The sequence below is a fragment of the Etheostoma spectabile genome, chromosome 3, assembly GCF_008692095.1.
Source record: "Etheostoma spectabile isolate EspeVRDwgs_2016 chromosome 3, UIUC_Espe_1.0, whole genome shotgun sequence".
Taxonomy (NCBI): domain Eukaryota; kingdom Metazoa; phylum Chordata; class Actinopteri; order Perciformes; family Percidae; genus Etheostoma; species Etheostoma spectabile.
In genome coordinates, this window is record NC_045735.1 from 33693223 (window position 1) to 33713963 (window position 20741).

At 43.2% G+C, this 20741-nt stretch overlaps 1 protein-coding gene across 3 annotated transcripts in view; it reads left to right on the forward strand.

Annotated features, from left to right (window-relative positions):
* nf1a (neurofibromin 1a) overlaps positions 1 to 20741 on the forward strand; it is a 256060-nt gene that overhangs the window by 116306 nt on the left and 119013 nt on the right. For 2 of the 3 annotated variants that reach the window (XM_032506717.1, XM_032506726.1), the window contains exons 30-34: positions 4773 to 4835; positions 16615 to 16773; positions 18399 to 18496; positions 19153 to 19299; positions 19418 to 19564. In XM_032506717.1, coding sequence (XP_032362608.1) covers positions 4773 to 4835; positions 16615 to 16773; positions 18399 to 18496; positions 19153 to 19299; positions 19418 to 19564 — 614 coding nt within the window. The remainder of the gene's footprint in view (positions 1 to 4772; positions 4836 to 16614; positions 16774 to 18398; positions 18497 to 19152; positions 19300 to 19417; positions 19565 to 20741) is intronic. The other variant, XM_032506735.1, reaches the window with a different exon arrangement.

Below are 20741 nucleotides of genomic sequence, written 5' to 3' on the forward strand. Positions count from 1 at the left end.
GGAACTTTCTCGGAGTTATTAGTTGGAGGCGCAGCAGCTCTCTATGGGATCCACCGGAGATGCCGGAGGGGGAAGCGCGCTTGTTAAATTGAGGCAGCGGGGCTTTCGCACTGCGCTCCCCTCTATCCACCTGGCGAATGTCCGCTCTCTGGCCAACAAAATGGATGAACTGCTGCTCCTTAACAGAACTAACTCGGACTTCTGCAGATCGGCCGCCCTCTGCTTTACCGAATCCTGGCTCACTCCGTGCATCCCGGACAGCGCACTTCTCCTCCCGGGATTCAATCTTTACCGGGCGGATCGCGTACTGGAGCTCACAGGGGAAAAAAAGGGAGGCGGACTCTGTCTCTACATTAACGAAGGTTGGGGCACAGGTGTCAAAGTGCTGTAAAAATCATGCAGCCCCCACTTACTCATTATTCATAAACTGCAAAACCTTTTATTCACCGCGGGAGTTTTCCTTGTTCATTCTGGTCGCCGCCTAAATCCCACCTCAGGCCTGTGTCAGTGAGGCGTTACTGCACCTGGCCGCCTAGACAAGTTACGTGGAGAAAAAACATCCTGACTCCCTGCTCATTGTTCTTGGGGACTTCAACAGAGGAAACCTCAGCCACGAACTCCCAAAGTATAGACAGCATATTAAGTGTCCCACCAGGGACACTAACACACTGGACCACTGCTATACTACATTAAAGGACGCCTATCGCCCTGTCCCACGTGCAGCCTTGGGACTCTCCAATCACTGTCGGGTTCATCTTGTCCCGACATACAGGCAGAAACTAAAATCTGTTAAACCTGTTGTTAAGAGGGTGAAAAGATGGACCAACGAGTCAAAGCTGGATTAACAGGCCTGCTTTGACTGTACTGATTGGAGTGTTTTTGAGGCTGCAGCCACTGATTTGGACCAACCAACTGAAACTGTGACATCTTACATCAGCTTTTGTGAGGACATGTGTGTGTCGACTAAAACCTTCTGCACATACAACAACCAAAAACCCTGGTTCACAGCCAGACTCAGGCAGCTCCGTCAGTCAAAAGAGGAGGCCTTCAGATGTTGGGACAGAGTCCTGTATAACCAGGCCAGGAACACACTGACCAAAGAGATCAAAGCAGCTAAGAGGAGCTATGCTAATAAGCTGGAAAACAGCTTTACAAACAACAGTCCTCGGTCAGTGTGGAGAGGCCTGCAGACCCTCACTAACTACAGGAGACCATCCCCCAACACTGCTGGTCCTCAACGACTGGCTGACGAGCTGAATAGCTTTTACTGTAGGTTTGAAAAGACCACAGTCACACCCCTCCCCCACACCAACTCACCAACTCACACTTCAATCAGTCACCTCCCCCCCTCTGACCCCTCACCTGTACTCACGATCTGTGAAGTGGATGTGCGCCAGCTCTTCCAGAGGCAGAAGACCAGGAAGGCTCCTGGCCCAGACGGTGTGTCACCATCCTGCCCGAAAATCTGTGCAGAACAGCTGGCCCCCATCTTCACTCTAATCTTCAACAGATCTCTGGAGCTATCTGGAGCTCCCTCCTGCTTCAAACGCTCCACAATCATCCCAGTCCCCAAAAAACCCTCCATCTCTGGACTAAATGTCTACAGGCCGGTTGCCCTGACATCTGTAGTCATGAAGTCCTTTGAAAGACTGGTGTTGGCCCACCTGAAGAACATCACAGTCCCCTTGCTGGACCCCCTGCAGTGTGCCTACAGGGCTAAAAGGTTGGTGGATGATGAAGTCAACTTGGGACTGCATTACATCCTGCAACACCTCGACTCTCCAGGGGCTTCTGCAAGGATCCTGTTCGTGGACTTCAGCTCGGCGTTCAACACGATCATCCCTGACATCCTCAGGTCCAAACTCTCCCAGCTCACTGTGCCAGCCTCCACCTGTCAGTGGATCACAAACTACCTGATTGACAGGAGTCAGCAGGTTAGGCTGGAGAACATCACATCCAGCACACGGACTATCAGCACTGGCGCCCCCCAGGGGTGTGTGCTCTCCCCACTGCTCTTCTCCCTCTAAACCAATGACTGCACCTCAAGAGACCGATCTGTTAAACTCCTGAAGTTTCCTGACGACACAACGGTCATCGGCCTCATCCGGGACGGTGATGAGTCGGCCTACAGACGGGAGGTGGATCAGTTGGCTCTCTGGTGCAGTCAGAACAACCTTGAGCTCAACACGCTCAAAACTGTGGAGATGACCGTGGACTTCAGGAAGAGACCCCCACTCTTCCCCCCATCACCATACTCAACAGCCCTCTGTCTGCTGTGGAATCCTTCAGGTTTCTGGGATCCACTATATCCCAGGACCTGAAGTGGGAGCCCAACACAGACACCATCATCAAAAAGGCCCAGCAGAGGATGTACTTCCTGCGCCAGCTCATGAAGCTCAACCTGCCCACGGAGCTACTGACCCACTTCTACACAGCCATCATCCAGTCTGTCCTCTGCACGTCCATCACTGTCTGGTTTGGATCTGCCACCAAAAAGGACAGGAGCAGACAACAACGGACAGTAAAGACAGTAGAAAAGATCATCGGTGCCAACCTGCCCACCATTCATGACTTATACACATCCAGAGTCAGGAAACGGGCAGGAACCATCACTACAGACCCATCTCACGCCGGACACAACCTGTTCCAGCTTCTCCCCTCTGGAAGGCGCTAAAGAGCACTGTACGCCAAAACCAACAGATTCAGGAAGAGTTTCTACCCACAAGCCACCTCTTTGTTGAACAGCTGACTTCTGACCCACTGTCAGGTTCAATTCTGGTCAATAACCCAGTAACACTGTCTCTACAGCACCTGTTCACTGGTTCCAGTTATTATTCCACTTATTTAGTATTATCATCTTTCCCATTCTCACATCTCACTTATTATTTTTTATTTATTCATCATTCTCATTTCTTAATACATAACTGTTCATATGTTCATATTGTAATATAATAACATAATACTATTTATCCCAGGATTTTTTGCAATATGCTCCACATTTAAAATAATTTTATTGATCTCTTCATTGCACTCATGCCTCTATATTGTTTCTGTTTAGAGTATGTATATATTGTGTATATATTAGTGTGTATATTTTTGTTTTGGTTGTTTTTGTATGTGTAAGCACAGTGTGAGTAACGGTGCTCCAAAGAAAAATTCCTCGTATGTGTCCGCATACCTGGTGAATAAAGCTGATTCTGATAGTAGTTAACTACATAGGAGCTATATTTTTATACATCCATGTACATAACATACACGTTTGCATTTGGTGGTGGCACCAGTGATACTCAGTTTTATTTCAGACCGCAGCAGAAAGCTCCTTACTTGACCTTCAGAATGCTCGGGGAAAATATACGTTAGTTTGTGTCAAACCAAAACGGTTTAGCGTTGTACACCAGACTGTACCGGTTAAACCGGAATTTGGCCCAAATTTACCTCAATGTTATGAAAGCAAATTAGACTTGGCCTCTCAAATGTTAGTTATATGCAGCAAAACATAATTTTAAAGTCTGATGATCTTTTCAGCTATATGTAAATGTAAATGTAAATGTGCTGTATTTATATAGCGCTTTTCCAGTCTTAACAACTGCTCAAAGCGCTTTTACATCTACAGGGAACATTCACCATTCACACACATTCATACACTGTGGCCGGGGCTGCCTTACAAGGTGCCACCTGCTCATCAGATAAACATTCGCACACATTCACACTCCGATGCGCAGCACCGGGGGCAACTCGGGGTTCAGTGTCTTGCCCAACGACACTTCGACAATGACTGCAGGGGCAGGGATCGAACCACCAACCTTCCGATTGGCAGGCAACCGCTCTACCACTGAGCCACAGCCGCCCCGTTTATAAATGCCATATGATTCCATTTTGCTCCTGTGCATTCCTTTCACAAATGGTGTATTACAGCCAGAGGGTTGTAAGATCAGGTCAGGTATAATGCAGATATCTCACTCCTTTTCCCCCCGCGTAGACTTTTCCATTTAACCTTGTGGAGTTAAAATGGCAAGATTGTTTCACATAGTTAAAAATGTTGGTAGGAGACAGACGTGCCCAAAAACTATGGATTAGGTGTGATCACAGCAATTTACTGGTCTGTATCACTAAACATACCTGGCATATGATATTATAATCTAACCTTAATACACACATACCATTTCCTCAGACTGCTTTCTCAACCTTACTACAGTAAAAAGGAAACTCCTCAGCTCTGTCTAGTCACGCTCAACAACGGAATGAATAGACATTATTTTTTAGGTCTTACACATGTATTACTAATTTAGAATGCCCCACGCCCCTTAAAATAAGGTCTGGGTTTCTGATCACATATTTTGTATTTTCCATGTGTTGACATGTTTGATTTCTCATTCACCATCTTGGATTTCCTTTTCCTTTCTGTGTACACACAGAATAACACAGTCTGCTGAAGTCAAACCACTCGCATGCATGGACACGCTGCAGTTCCCTGAGCAGCGATGAACACTTTTCTAACTGTGGTTTTGATTTTCCTATGTTTTACTAGATGTGAATGTCCATACACCTTGAGTGGTTAGGTGTGTGTGTGTGTGTGTGTGTGTGTGTGTGTGTGTGTGTGTGTGTGTGTGTGTGTGTGTGTGTGTGTGTGTGTGTGTGTGTGTGTGTGTGTGTGTGTGTGTGTGTGTGTGTGTGTGTGTGTGTGTGTGTGTGTGTGTGCGCCCGTCCGTCTTTGTGTGTGTGTTTGTATAGCTGTTGCTGTGACCATGATTGTGCTCATCTCTGTTCTGTAGGCTACTTGCCACTCTCTACTGAATAAAGCAACAGTAAAAGAAAAAAAGGAAAACAAAAAAGCAGTAAGTTTGGAGAATCTATTTTCCCTCAGACACTTTACCCCCTAAAGCAAAAAAAAGCTTATTTTTTTGCATTTTATTTTTTCTTCATTTTTTAAAACTTGGTTTAATTTGGTTTCTATGGAAACATTTAATTATTTTCTCCATATTCAGCTGTGTGTACAACCCTCTCTTAAAATCATTGTACTAATATTGGCACCATTCGGTGTATTTTCAATTAACAGTTTCCAGGAAACTGGCATTCTCTCGTCTTTTCTTTCTTGACTCTGTGCTCTCCAGGAGTCATTTTCTCAGAACATTTCATCTGCACTTAAATCATGTTTCTCCATCTTATGACTAATATTAATAAGTCTACACTTACACACACACTTTAAAAAAGACATGAATGGTAAATGGACTTTCATTTATACAGCGCTTTTTTTTTGTCTTCTGACCACGCAAAGTGTTTTACATTACATGCCACATTTCACTTCATTCACACACTCAAGGCAGAGGCTGCCATGCAAGGTCCAATCTGCTCATCAGATTTAATCCAATATCAGATCTGCTAATCAGATCTAAACTAATATAATTCACATGGATATTTGCACACCAACAGAAGAAATTTGGTGTTCAAAATGGTCTCTAGATGAAATATTCTGATAAACTGACCTCCCTCTGTCATGGGTTGGATTTCTTAGCTTTATTGTCTCCTTTTTTTACCAGCGTATACAACAAGCAATGTCTGAATTTGAGAGAATTTTTTTTTTTTCTCCTCAGTGCTTTGCCACAGAACCTTGTCACTCACACTCAAATACAGGTGTTTATGTGCAGATTTTCTCTTGCTTAACATTTTTGCTTGATTCTTAGCACTCCAGGGTGGACAGTGGATCAAATGTATCACTTTCTCCCTTCTTTTATCTAAAACATTCCCCACCTGAAAAAATGTGGTATGGTAAAATTATCTCTGTAGATGCTTAATGGTTATTAAGCAGCAGTGTAAATAAACGTCCCTTTACAGATTACAGAAGTGGCTTTCGTACCAGTAATGTTTCTTTTCACCTGGCTTTGCGTTGTTACTTACAAATGTGAAGTAGCCCCAGGTGATAATTGATTGAACAAAGAAATTGATAAAAAATTATAAACAGGTGATGTTTCTAAATTTTTATTTTAACCATTGAAAGCTGTGGTCAGCTTCATGAGCAGCCTGGTAAAGTTACCTAAATGTCTTTTAAGTTACCTTATGCAGATAAAAAAAGAACAAGGAGAGATTAAAAAAGATTCAAATATGTGATACATAGCACTATTATAATAACTGGAAATTTTACCAAATGGGAATTGGATCCATATTGGAAGTGGCTATTGGGACCCAACACTGTTTGCAAGCACCAGAGAGAGAGAGAGAGAGAGAGAGAGAGAGAGACCTAACTACAGAAATATGATTCATATATAGAAATACAATTATAGCAGTATGACATGATGACAAAACCGAATAACTAATAATAGTAGAGGTGGCTGTTGAGCAGTCTGAAACTGGGTTGAACGAAATATAGAGACTAGGGATGTCCCAATCGCAAGTATCCAATTGATTGCAGATTGGCATTCACGCCCATTACTTTACTCTGGTCATTCACATCAGCTTGTAGTAATCGCTGCCTTTAATAACACACGCCCTGCGCCACAGACACACCGCAAGACCACCTGGATGCCGGCACTTTCAAACCAAGATGGCCACCAACAGCTTGGGAACAGAAGCCATTTTTATCAAATTGACTGATGATTCCCTGCTATTGAAAGATTGAGTAGCCCATCTATTAACATCAGAAGATATTTTATTCAATAATCGATTCAAATTAACTTTAACTAGGTCTTTTAACTGTGGAGGGAATAAAATACAAAGATATACCTTGCTTGGCCCACTGAAATGCACCGGATTACCCTTAACAGTTCTGAGCTGTGAAAAAGTAATGATCCCAAGTAGACAGGGTATTAATCTACTAGGTTTGGACAAAAAAAAGTAATATACCATCCACATAAGATTGTGCACTACCCCTCTTACCATAACACCTGGGAAATTAGTCTCCTCCCGCTTATGGCTGCTGCCAAAGGCTCTATGGCTAAACCAAACAACAAAGAAGAAAGAGCCCTGTCTTCCCCTTCCAAGAGCAAAATAGTCAAAAAGTAACCCGTTAGTGTGCACCGCAGCCTCTGGGTGCTTATATGGCACCTTAATCCACTTTATCAAAATGCTGCCAAACCCATACATTACTAACATTTGAACATTCAACCATATCAAACACCTTTTCCGCCTTTAGGGAAATTGCAGCTATTGGGGGATTATCTATAAACTACAGACCATGCAATATTAATAAGACACCTGATGTTATCTGATGAGCTATGGCCAAGTATAAACCCCACCTTACCAGGATGAATTAGAGAAGTAAGTATTTAATCTTTTTTCCAACCATTTTGAAATCATTTTAATGTCTAACTGAATATGGGAAATTAGGCAATAATTCTTTAATTCTTTTGGTAGTTCTTTACCTTTCTTAGCAAAGAAAGTTATTAAAGCCTACCTACCTTTTCCAGTGCTTCTCTATATGCCTCTAACAGACGTGGAGCCAGTTGAGTAACAAAACTCTTGCAAACTGTTTAAAAAATGAAGGACATGGGTCCTTACCTGCAAGCAGGGCCCTTATTACCGCTTGAAATTTCCCCTATAGTCAGTAGAGGTAAATAATGACCTACAGCAATCAGTGTAAAATTCTTTAAAAATCTTGTTAATACCTACAGATACTGTACTGATTTCCTGCTTTGTCTCCCGAATCAAAATAATTTTGTCTTTCTCTGAATAAATTGAAATCTACGGAGCCCCAGAGGTAACATAGAGGGGGGGAAAAAAATGTTCTCCAAAAAAAAACATGTACTGGGGACCAACACTTTTTCGAGATCTTGAGATTTTGACTTTGATTTGCGAGATTTTGAGTTTTATTTGCAAGTTCTTGGAAATCCTACAAACAATAGGGCTAACTTAGCTAGCCTGCATGCTATATGACTGTTGATGTCAATGACTGCAGGCTAACCTCAGTAGCTAGCTGGTATCTAGCTAGTAGCACGACATGATTACATGTTCTTAGTTGTCTGAATACATCCATTGTTTATTTTGATAAGCATTAGTAATTAATACATGCCAAACAGAAGTGTTATAATGAACCATGTTGTTTACTGTTGATGTCATTAGCGCTAGTTTGTGTTGTCGTAGCAACATTCTCGTTCATGAGCTTGCTTCTCTTAACACAGCTATGCTAGCTATGTGGCGAACTCTTGAACTGTTTCATTGTATAACATATTCACTAACTGTAAACATTATGTTTTTATTGTTCCTGATTGTTTCATGCATATCAAAATAAACAATGAATGTATTTAAACAACCAAGGAGACGTAATCATGTCGTGCTACTGGCTAGATACTAGCCAGCTACTAAGGTTAGCCTTCAGTCATTGACATCAACAGTCAACAACAATGTCCATTATAACACTTCACTTCGGCATGTATTAATTAGTAATGTAATCATGTTGTGCTACCTAGCTAGGTTAGCCTTATTAATTGTTATTAATTGTGATTTGGAAGAACTTGCAAATAAAACTCAATATCTCACAAAACAAAGTCATGATCTCGCAAAAGGAAGCCAAGATCTCGCAAATCAAAGTCAAGATCTTGCAAAAGTGACTGTTCCAGTACATGTTTTTTTGTAATTTCATTTTTGTTTTTCCTTGATTTTATTTTTTTTCCTTCATGTCACCTCTGGGGCTCCGTAGAATTCAACCTTTCAAGATAGAATATTATTATATTGGTATTTTAATTTAGTCAGGTTTCCCAGGCTATCCAGTGACTTTGATTTCACTTTATAATTCTACCAGTGCAAAATAAATCATGTTGTTTAATGGGCATCCTGATCACAGCCTGTAAGGCCTCCCATGCTACCCCTGAAGTTGACACAGAGGATCACCAAGTGGTCAGCTCAGACCTAAACCATTCTATATTTTCTTGCTCCTGTAAAAGAGAGACGTTAAGGTACCACATATAAGAGCACCTTCTATCACTTTGAGGCAGCAGGTGTAGGCAGACCAACATATGAACAGATATTACAGTATTTCCTATCCCACATCCTATAGCAGAGGGAGCCGGAATTGAATATTTGGATGTCTTGTGCACTGACGAAAAAAATGTATAGTCTCTCCCAGCTGGGTTCAAAATTCTCCAAATATCAACCAAGCCTAAAATCTTATTAATTCTATGTAATGTCAGAGAGGCTCTGGGGGCCCTGCGGGCTGCAAGCCCACCGGATCCATTATCAAATAAAAATTGCTATTCCCTACAGCTTGTAATTAGGGGTCCAAGCTCGCTAGTGCGTGGACCACAGTAGCAGCAAAGCGCTTCGTGGGCTCTCCGGGTCAATGGGGCCAACTTGCGCAAGGAGGATTGGACCCCGTTGTAAGAGTTTGCAGTTTTAGTTAAAGTTTGTAAAAAGTCTTAAAAAATGCATGACCATTTAGATTAGGTGCTTTTATCTTGCCAGAATTAGTTATTGTCCTTGTATTTCAGCCAGGATAATAACTCTTCCAGAAATATCCTTAATTTGTTTATTTTAAATTGCAGGTGGTTGCTAGTCGGTGTAATGACCCCTCTACTCCTGCTAGACCCCACACTATGGAACACATATCCTAGCCATCCTCTATACAATTTTCCACATATGTGTTTTGTGCAAAAACATCACATAATGTGTTTTTTTTTAATGTTTTTATTAAGGCCGGAGATAACCTTTCTCCTCTTGATGGGGTTCCCCATTCCATTACCATTCCAGGTGGAGAAACGTACAGACGCAGCTGGCACGGGTTTGGCTCCAGCCTGCGGCCCTTGCTGCATGTCATTCCCCCTTTTTAATCTCCTTTCAGCTGTCCTGTCACAAAACAAATCAAAATATCAAAGACATTTTCTAAAGCACATAACAAATATAAAGTGGTGATGAGCAAACACTAAATCCCAAATAGTCACATTCCGTGTGCATGTGAATCTGTGAAACAATGCACATTTCAACTCCCTTTAAAGTTTCTCTTTTTGTTCTGTAATCCACTCTCACTCCTTGCGCTCCATCTCCCGTGAACTGCTACTGAAAAACAAAATCTTCCAACCAGAGTCATACAAAAATAAATATGTCCTATTAGGGACCCTCTTAGGAATCTTGCCAGAATGATCCTGGGTCTACCCCTGCCTGGGTCAAAGTTTGACTATTAAGAGCCAGAGCAACCGTTTTGGTGTTGAGAAAGAAAAGACTCATGTGAAGCACCAAGTTAAATGCATTAAGCTTAAGACATCTTTTAGTTAAGTAATGCTGTATTTGCTATTTTGTTTAAAATGGTATCGTTCTAAATTCTGCAATATTTGATTTTGGCTATAAACTTAAGAAATTACTCATTAAGTTTACTAAATGCACCCAAGATCTCACAAATCTGCTCAAATGCATTATAGCAGCACTTGATTGACAGGTACAACTAAAAGGAGGTGTAGCTGCAGCACCAGCATCTGTATTGAATCTTTTAATTATGGAAGCTGTTTTTGTTTTTACTCCAATATATTTATTTCTACTTTGTAGATTTAATTATTAATACCAAATGTAAACTAATAGATTTTAATACACTACCGGTCAAAACTTTGGGGTCACTTAGAAATTTCCATTGCCCTCCATTATAGACAGAATACCAGCTGAGACCAGTTGCATTGCTTTTTTTAACCAGGGCAGCAGTTTTCAGATTACATTATGTGCTTCCATAATTGCAAAAAGGTTCTCCAATGTTTTTCTACTTAGTTTTTTAAAATGATATCAGATTAGTAAACAGAATGTGCCTTTGGAACATTGGATGAACGGTTGTGGATAATGGGCAATGTATATATTGCATTAAAGATCAACCACCCACTCAAAACAGCTGGTATTCTGTCTATAATGGAGCGGTATGGAAATTTATAAGTGGCTCCAAACTTTTGACCAGTAGTGTATATTATTTGAAAAATAATATAAACAGCAGTTTATAAAATAATTACAATTGGCTCCATCTTTACTAGCTGCAACATTAAAGTGATGAACACAAATGCATCAATTTGAATCCTATAGTATAGAATGTATTATTCTGAAAAGGGTCATTTAGATAAGGTTTTGAATTTAGGACTTTTACTTGTAGTATTTCTACACTGTTGTATTGATATTACTTAAGTAAACCATCTGAGTACTTCCCCCTCTTTTTTCCCCCCAGAGCTTTATGTCAAACCAGAAATATGGGCGCTGCAGTATGCTGATTTCAAAAAGCAGTTATGTCCCTTTCAATTTAGAATAATTATCCATCCATCTATCTTCATCTGCTTATCCGGTATCGGGTCACGGGGGCAGCAGCTCCAGTAGGGGACCCCAAACTTCCCTTTCCCGAGCCACATCAACCAGCTCCGACTGGGGGATCCCGAGGCGTTCCCAGGCCAGGTTGGAGATATAATCTCTCCACCTAGTCCTGGGTCTTCCCCGAGGCCTCCCCCCAGCTGGAGGCGCCCAGGAGGCATCCTTACCAGATGCCCAAACCACCTCAACTGGCTCCTTTCGACGCGAAGGAGCAACGGCTCTACTCCGAGCTCCTCTCGGATGACTGAGCTTCTCACCCTATCTCTAAGGGAGACGCCAGCCACCCTCCTGAGGAAACCCATTTCGGCCGCTTGTACCCTGGATCTCGTTCTTTCGGTCATGACCCAGCCTTCATGACCATAGGTGAGGGTAGGAACGAAAATTGCCCGGTAGATCGAGAGCTTTGCCTTCTGGCTCAGCTCTCTTTTCGTCACAACGGTGCGATAAACCGAATGTATTACCGCACCGGCTGCTCCGATTCTCCGACCAATCTCACGCTCCATAGTCCCCCCTCACTCGCGAACAAGACCCCAAGGTACTTAAACTCCTTCACTTGGGGTAAGGACTCACTCCCTACCCGAAGAAAGCACTCCATCGGTTTCCTGCTGAGAACCATGGCCTAGATTTAGAGGTGCTGATCCTCATCCCAGCCGCTTCACACTCGGCTGCAAACCGATCCAGTGAGTGCTGAAGGTCACAGACCGATGATGCCATCAGGACCACATCATCCGCAAAAAGCAGCGATGAGATCCCGAGCCCACCGAACTGCAACCCCTCCCCGCCCCAACTACGCCTCGATATCCTGTCCATAAATATTACAAACAGGATTGGTGACAAAGCGCAGCCCTGGCGGAGGCCAACCCTCACCTGGAACGAGTCCGACTTAATGCCGAGAACCCGGACACAGCTCTCGCTTTGGTCATACAGAGATTGTATGGCCCTGAGAAGGGACCCCCTCACCCCATATTTCCGCAGCACCTCCCACAATTTCTCCCGGGGGACTCGGTCATACGCCTTCTCCAGATCCACAAAACACATGTAGACTGGTTGGGCATACTCCCAGGCCCCCTCCAAGATCCTTGCGAGAGTAAAGATCTGATCCGTTGTTCCACGACCAAGACGGAATCCGCATTGTTCCTCTTCAATCCGAGGTTCGACTATCGGCTGAACCCTCCTTTCCAGCACCTTGGAGTAGACTTTACCAGGGAGGCTGAGAAGTGTGATTCCCCTGTAATTGGCACACACCCTCTGGTCCCCCTTTTTGAAGAGGGGAACCACCACCCCGGTCTGCCACTCCTTAGGCACCGTCCCAGACTTCCACGCAATGTTGAAGAGGCGTGTCAACCAAGACAGCCCCTCGACACCCAGAGCTTTCAGCATTTCTGGACGGATCTCATCAATCCCTGGGGCTTTGCCGCTGTGGAGTTGTTTGACTACCTCAGCAACCTCCACCAGGGAAATTGACAACAATCCCCCATCATCCTCCAGCTCCACCTCTGCCACAGAGGGCATGTCAGCTGGATTTAGGAGTTCCTCAAAGTGCTCCTTCCACCGCTCTATTACCTCCTCAGTTGAGGTCAACAACGTCCCATCCTTACTGTATACAGCTTGGATGATTCCTCGCTTCCCCCTCATGAGGTGGCGAACGTTTTTTCAGAAGCACCTTGGTGCCGACCGAAAGTCCTTCTCCATATCTTCTCCGAACTTCTCCCACACCCGCTGCTTTGCCTCTGTCACGGCAGAGGCTGCAGCCCTTCGGGCCCGTCGGTACCCTGCAACTGCCTCCGGAGTCCTCCGAGACAACATATCCCGGAAAGACTCCTTCTTCAGTCGGACGGCTTCCCTGACCACCGGTGTCCACCAGGGTGTTCGTGGGTTACCGCCCCTTGAGCCAACTAAAACCCTAAGACCACAGCTCGCCGCCGCAGCTTTAGCAATGGAAACTTTGAACATTGTCCACTCAGGTTCAATGCCCCCAGCTTCCATAGAGATGTCCAAAAAGCTCCGCCGGAGGTGTGAGTTGAAAGTCTGTCGGACAGGGGCCTCCTCCAGACGTTCCCAGTTTACCCGCACTACCCGTTTGGGCTTACCAGGTCTGTCCAGAGTCTTCCCCCACCCCCTGACCCAACTCACCACCAGATGGTGATTAGTTGACCGCTCTGCCCCTCTCTTCACCCGAGTGTCCAAAACATACGGCCTCAGATCAGATGAAACAATTATAAAATCGATCATTAACCTTTGGCCTAGGGTGTTCTGGTACCAAGTACACTTATGAGCATCCCTATGTTCGAACATGGTGTTTGTGATGGACAATCTATGACTAGCACAGAAGTCCAACAACAGACAACCGCTCTGGTTTAGATCAGGGAGGCCGTTCCTCCCAATCAAGCCTCTCCAAGTATCTCCATCATTGCCCACGTGTGCATTGAAGTCCCCCAGCAGAACTATGGAGTCCCCTTCTGGAGCCCCATACAGGACTCCATTCAAGGTCTCCAAAAAGGCTGAATACTCCGAACTCTTGTTTGGTGCATATGCACAAACAACAGTCAGTTTTCCCCCCCATCACCCGCAGGCGTAGGGAGGCAACCCTCTCGTCCACCGGGGTAAACTCCAACGCAGCGGCACTCAGCCGGGGACTTGTGAGTATCTCCACACCCGCCTGGCGCCTCACACCATGGGCAACTCCGGAGTAGGACAGAGTCCAACCCCTATCCAGGAGTACGGTTCCAGAACCGAGACGTAGAGGTAAGCCCCACCAGATCTAACCGGTAGCGCTCCACCTCCCGCACAAGTTCCGGCTCCTTCTCCCACAGAGAGGTGACATTCCACGTCCCCAGAGCCAGCCTCTGCCGCCCGGTTCTGGTCCGTCAAAGCCCCTGACCTTCGCTGCCACCCATGTAGCAGCGCACCCAACCCCTTTGGATCCATGGGCTGGAGGGAGAGGTGCCACGTTGCTCCGTGGCAAACCCGGCCACCAGACGCTCGCTCACGAGCCCACCGTCTGGGCCTGGCTCCAGACGGGGGCCCCGGGCTTCCTCCGGGCGGGGTCTCTCTATCCCTTCCTTGCTCAACCATCGAAGTCTTTGAACCATTCTTTGTCTGGCCCCTCCCCTGAGACCTCTTTGCCATGGGAGACCCTACCAGGAGCACAAAGCTCCAGACAACACAGCCCTCAGGTTCATAGGGACACACAAACCTCTCCACCACGATAAGGTGATGGTTCCCGGAGAGGTAGAATAATTCTGATTTACTAAAATACGCACAGGGCTCTTGTGGCATGAATCCCACGGTAATCCGGCATGCCCACTTATTTTGGACGCTAAGTAAGAACATTTCTACACACATATTCATGAATATGGGGAAAATTGTACTCTTCAAAGATTGCTGAGATCTGGGAAAGTGGTGAAATTGCTACAACAAAGTCTTACGTGGCAGTAATACAAGCATTCAGATGATCAGATAATCAGATTAGAAACAAGGCACAGCTTAAGCAGGACTGCTGGTTCTTAAAACGCACAGCAGTCAATGTTTAAAATTCAATGATTACTAAGTGGTCTGTTGTCCTCGAGCAAATCACCTCTATTTTCACCTGCTTCAAAAACACACAAGCAACCAGCCAATGTATTTTGAAGGACGAGAATAAAAAAAGAAAATGAAATGACGACACACATGTTGCGCAATAGTGACATGCATCCATTGTAAAGGTTTTAACAAAGAGACCTGACATTTGGCTTTTTTTGCCTTTCAGGGCATTAAGAGAGGCATTAAGAGAGGCATCAGTAGCGGCGACCCATCAGAGGGTCACCGGTTCACATCCTCGTACAGACCAAGTACTGAGTGTGGACTGGAAGCTCGAGAGGTGGTGAGCTTAGGCGCCTTCATTGGAAGCCCCTTGCTCTGCCATCTCTCCATTGTGTGCATGTATTTCAAGCCTGTGTGTAATGTGTAATAACAGCTAAAAAGATAAGATAATGCGTCTCCCCCCCCCATCCAAAAGGGGTGAGTGTGAGAGTAGATAAACATGCAATGTTCTAGACAATGCTACTACAGTTGCTGGAAGGGCAGTTTGGCTCGGGACCATGCTGAGCTGTAAAACTGCTTTACTTCTTGGTCACACCAAAACGGCACATCCAAAATATTTGTAATAGTGCCGTATTGTGCAGGAAACCTGTCAGTACACACATTTGCAGTAAGTAAGTTTAATCTAGAGGAGTGTTGTGTGTAAACTCTGATAGATATTTACAGCAGACCATTTGAGTAATCATTTTAGTTTTCCTGGTAACCTGAAGGTTTGTTTCCAACATGTCTGATCACCATCATCTGACTGCTTGCCTTTATTTACCAGTTTACCAATTTTGTGTTTTAAAATATTTATAGATATTTTCTGTCTAAGTTCTAATAAACTGGAAACAGACATAAAGCTCAACCAAGCTTGAGGGACAGACTGACAGACTTCTGACGTTACTTTGTAAGCCCTGTGAAATAAAGCTGGGTGATATGGAGAAAATCAAATATCATGATATTTTTGGACAAATACCTTGATATTGATACCGCAAAAATGTTGTAGTGTTGACTATTGGTGTTTTCACCAAATACTCACACAATGAGATTTTTGATAAATAATCATCAGTAATGTGGACATAATGACTAAGTGGGTAAAGTCAAATATTAGAACACTTACAGCAGTCTGGTAAAGTTAAGTAAGTTCAGAAAATTACATAACTTTACTGTAATGCAGCCTTTAAAACCAGGAAAAGACAACACCTATACCATACCATATTACGATATTACGATTCAAAATCTAAGATATCTAGTCTCATATCACGATATCGATGTAATATTGATATATTGCCCAGCTCTACTCTGGAAAGTGTAACACACAGCACTGCTTTGCCTTAAAGGAAGATGTGATATTTTTGGACTTTCATCCACTGCTTTGCACCACAACTCATGGTTCTACATCTCTCATCCGCCTTATTTTTTTTCTGGTGACTTTTATTTTTCATTCTTCACCAACAGATAAGAGACAGTTGGGTCTCTTGTCTGCTCTTTTTTTCCATTTCTTGGGCTGTAACTGAAGTAAGAACCTTTCTAGCTCTTGTTACAACCCAAAATGAACTGGGATTGTCTCTCTTCATATGTCTTCCATCACTGTTCCTCCTCCTGAACCTGACATCTTTTATTGTTTTTTTCCATGGCTACCTTACTCTGTTACACATTGATACATGTATATTTTGTTGTTCTTATCATTTCCGTCTTTGGTTCCCTTTTCTCAAACCTTTCTCTTCTGTTCCATCATTCCCCCCTTGTTTTCCTTTCCTTGGTCTTCTCTTGTTCCCTCCATCGTCCTTCACACAGGTCGTGAGTCAGCGTTTCCCACAGAACAGCATTGGGGCAGTAGGCAGTGCCATGTTTCTGCGCTTTGTCAACCCAGCAATTGTGTCTCCCTATGAGGCCGGCATCCTGGACAAGAAGCCCCTATTCAGGATAGAACGGGGTCTCAAACTCATGTCCAAGGTAAGGCTGGGGAATATGATGGTTTTGTGACTTAGTAAATCTTTTGAAACAGATTTTTAAGTCATACTGTTATGTGATTGTGTTTGGAAAGTAGTCACAAAGGGTACACATTTTATATCCAGAGATATGAAAATATGTTAATGATGCTTATTTAGCACACAACAACAAACTATTATTGTTTGGTAATTTGGACCATTTTGACACAAAAGTACATGTGCAATAATGGATAGAGGGGAAAATAAGAGTGGAAAGAAATGAGATTAAGACTGCCTTTCACTGTTAAATCCATTGTCACAGTTTAGTAGTGTTAAAACTAAACACTGTTATTGGTGTAGACTAGGGGAGAGTGTTATGATATTATATTGCTAAAATTCCTAGGAATTCTCACCAAAATCTACTCTCATTTCCTTGAAAAAATCCATGCCGAAGCCTGCCAATAATATCTTTGTGTTTGCATTCTGAACAATATTGTATGTAGGGAACAAAGAGTCTTCCAAACCTCATTCATTTTACCACAGAACTGTTGTAGCTGTAGTACAAGCTTAAAATGCATGGGTACTTTTCAGGTTATCTGTCTAAACAGATGTACATTGCTGGGATAAAGCCTGATATCCAATGCGTCTCTCTGGCGCAAGATATCCCTACCTTTTTCACACTGTCCGCTATCTGCACTGTCACTGCATCTGGGGCTTAGTGCTGATTGATTTAAAGAAATACAGACAAGGTTAAGGCTGCTTGATTATGGAAAGAAAATTTGACATGATTACTCATTAACCTTTGGATATAATGGATAGTGTCCAGGGTACAATGTAAGTATCCTTTATCTCACAGAAAGAGTTTTTAGATTGGAATAAAATCTGTTTTACTACTGTTTTTCAGCTTTACAGATATCACACAACGTTACACAGCTAATGCAGCTAATGCACACAATTCCAGATACTCAATACAATGTGCATTGAACAAAAACACATTGTTTGTGTGACAAATCCCAAAAATGTGCACATTGACTATGGAGCTACCACTCTAAAACTTTTAGATAACAAAACCCATGTTGTAAACATGTTAACCGTTCCTACTTCAGCTTTAAAACCATGATTGATGCTCAATTTGGGGCTAACTCCCTTCACTTTATCCCGCAGTTAAGAAGCAAGACACAGGAACTTTACTGAAATTGAAACCAACACTTTACATTTACAACCCCTTGACAACTTTGTCAGGCCAAAGAGGAGGCATACAGAATTACTCCTTTACAACCAGGTCAGGAACACACTGTCAGGAGAGATCAGAGTAACAGAGAGGAGCTACACTGAAAAGAAAAAGAAAAAAAATAGTTCTCAGCCAACAACTCTGTATGGAGAAGCCTGCAGGACATCACATACCACAGGAGACCATCCCCCCACACTGTAGAGACCCATTAACTGGCCGACAACCTGAATGGGTTTTACTGCAGGTTTTATAAACCCACATTCACACCCCTCAACCACTCTGACAAACAACAACCATCCTCAAGGATGGAGGGTTCAAAGTACAATTTGGCAATTTGGTAATGAGGTGTAGACCTGCTTAGACTATCAGTTAGGATGCTTTTTAATATGCATGTTGTATATTCCTGTGTTTTACCTCAGATTCTGCAGAGCATTGCAAACCATGTCTTGTTTACAAAAGAAGAACACATGAGGCCATTTAATGACTTTGTTAAGAGCAACTTTGATTCAGCCAGAAGGTAAGACACTTAGAGAATTATGCTAACTACCCACATTTAGGGACCTCAGGAAGAGTAGCTGCAGCCTTGGTAACAACTAATGGGGATCTAAAATAACAATAAACAATGTTGTCTCTAAACACAAAAGTCCCCATCATTTTTTAAATTTAACGGCGAATAAACTGTGGTTACAATGACTTGTTTAAAAAACTATAGTTTGGGGGATACAATTTTGGCTTTGTTTTAAACTACAACTGCTGGCCTCTAAAAGATGTAAAACCAGAGGTTGTCATGGCTTTCAAGAAATGGACCCATGACACTGTTTAACAGAGTAAATTATTGCATATTGTGATGATGAGTAAATCACAGCAGCAGTTAATTATTAATATGTCATACATTGTTTCTTGCTTAATGTAAATTAATCAAAGTATTTTGATGGTCACAAGTAAGAATGCTTTGACAGCTGCTGTTTATCGTTAAGTTTTTATGATCTTTAAGGTGTCCAGTGGAGTATTTCTGGTAGAACATGACAAAGAACAGAGACCCTCTAATGACATTGCTCTACAGCTTTGTTGGTGTAGAAATCCCTGAAAAGTATCTTTTACTGCAGCAGTAAAGTGTCTGATGAATATCTTCTGTTGGTAGGTTGAATGTATACTCTCTTCTCTCCATCACAGGTTTTTCTTGGACATAGCATCTGACTCTCCACCCAGCGACTCAGTCAACCACAGTCTGTCCTTTATCAGTGATGGTAATGTGCTGGCCCTCCACCGCCTGCTGTGGAACAACCAGGAGAGGATTGGACAGTACCTCTCCAGTAACAGGTCGGGATAGATTATTTGATGAACGCTAGTTAATTTTGCTGCATGATCTCAATAATGAACTCATTCTTTACCACATTATCAGTTTTGTAAAAATGATTCATTATGATCAAATTTCCAGGGACCACAAGGCTGTAGGCCGGCGACCTTTTGACAAGATGTCCACCCTGCTGGCCTACCTAGGACCTCCTGAACACAAACCTGTGGCTGACACTCACTGGTCCAGTCTAAACTTGACCAGCTCCAAATTTGAAGAGTTCATGACCAGGTAGCATTCTTACCAGCCTGTGGCATAATGTGTTCTCAAAAACCTGTTTCTGAAACGGAAACACTGTGTTACAATCTTTTTAAACCGTCTATGGCTGCAACATACTTTGCAAGGTTTAACTCAATGTTTTATCGGGGGTAACACCATTCACTCTACCATCAGTATTGACAACAGATAAAGCCACCGTGTCTTGAAAAGCTCAAGCTTGTTTTTTTATTGTTCACTTTTAACTCACTTTACATTATCTTTGCTATTTTTTTTTCTCTCACTTTTCCTCACACCACAGCCTCATAGTGTGCTACTCTTTTTTACCACTAGCTCTCCTTGCGCGACCACACAAGCACTGACTTCACTCACTTAATGCACCCTACCGTTCTCACTCTAACTTACGCAACTCGTAAGCCATACCGCTGTGATATGTTGCTTCTTCACCGTGGTAAGAAAAAACTATTCAGTCACAGGCCTTTTGTGCCCGACCGGGCGTCTGGCTATTTAGACCAGATGTGCATTTCTCTGCGCCGGTGACAAAACGATTCTGCTCCTCTTTATTGTATTCTTCTTTCATCCAACAACTACCCCCAGCACCTCTAATCAGGCCTGCTCCAAACTGCGAGAGTGTGTGTCTCTCTCTCTGTCTTTCTTTGGATGTGCCTGATCACGTGTCTCGCTGTAGACACAGCTGAGAAGTCAAGACAGCCAAAACCACTATAAACGTGGGTGATTTATTTTGAAATTTGTATCCGTCTGTGCTGTGGCCTTCCTGTGTTTGACTATCCACCTAGCTAGACACATTGTTGAAGCGATCTGTAGTGCACGTGCCAGCTTGGTTGCTCCGCTTATGATCAGAGCTGGTGTGAACTGACAGATTGGGCAACATGGGCGGCAAAATGTAAGTAGCTCTTTTTTACGGCGCTCTGCAATGCTTCCGTGTCCTGTGTGTTTTGGGAGTCAAAATGGCATTGCAAACAAGAATTGACAAAATTTGGTGTTGATAGCTTTTAATTTAGTCGAGATACTATATGGCCTAGGATTGTAAAAAGAAACGTTTACCATATTTCGCAACTTGGTGGGGAAAAAGGTCATGGCGGAAATGGGCATGGCCTAGGTTATGTTATTCAGCTCCATTCAGTACGGAATGGGAGTTATCGGAAAAACGTTGGCTTTTATATACCCTAAG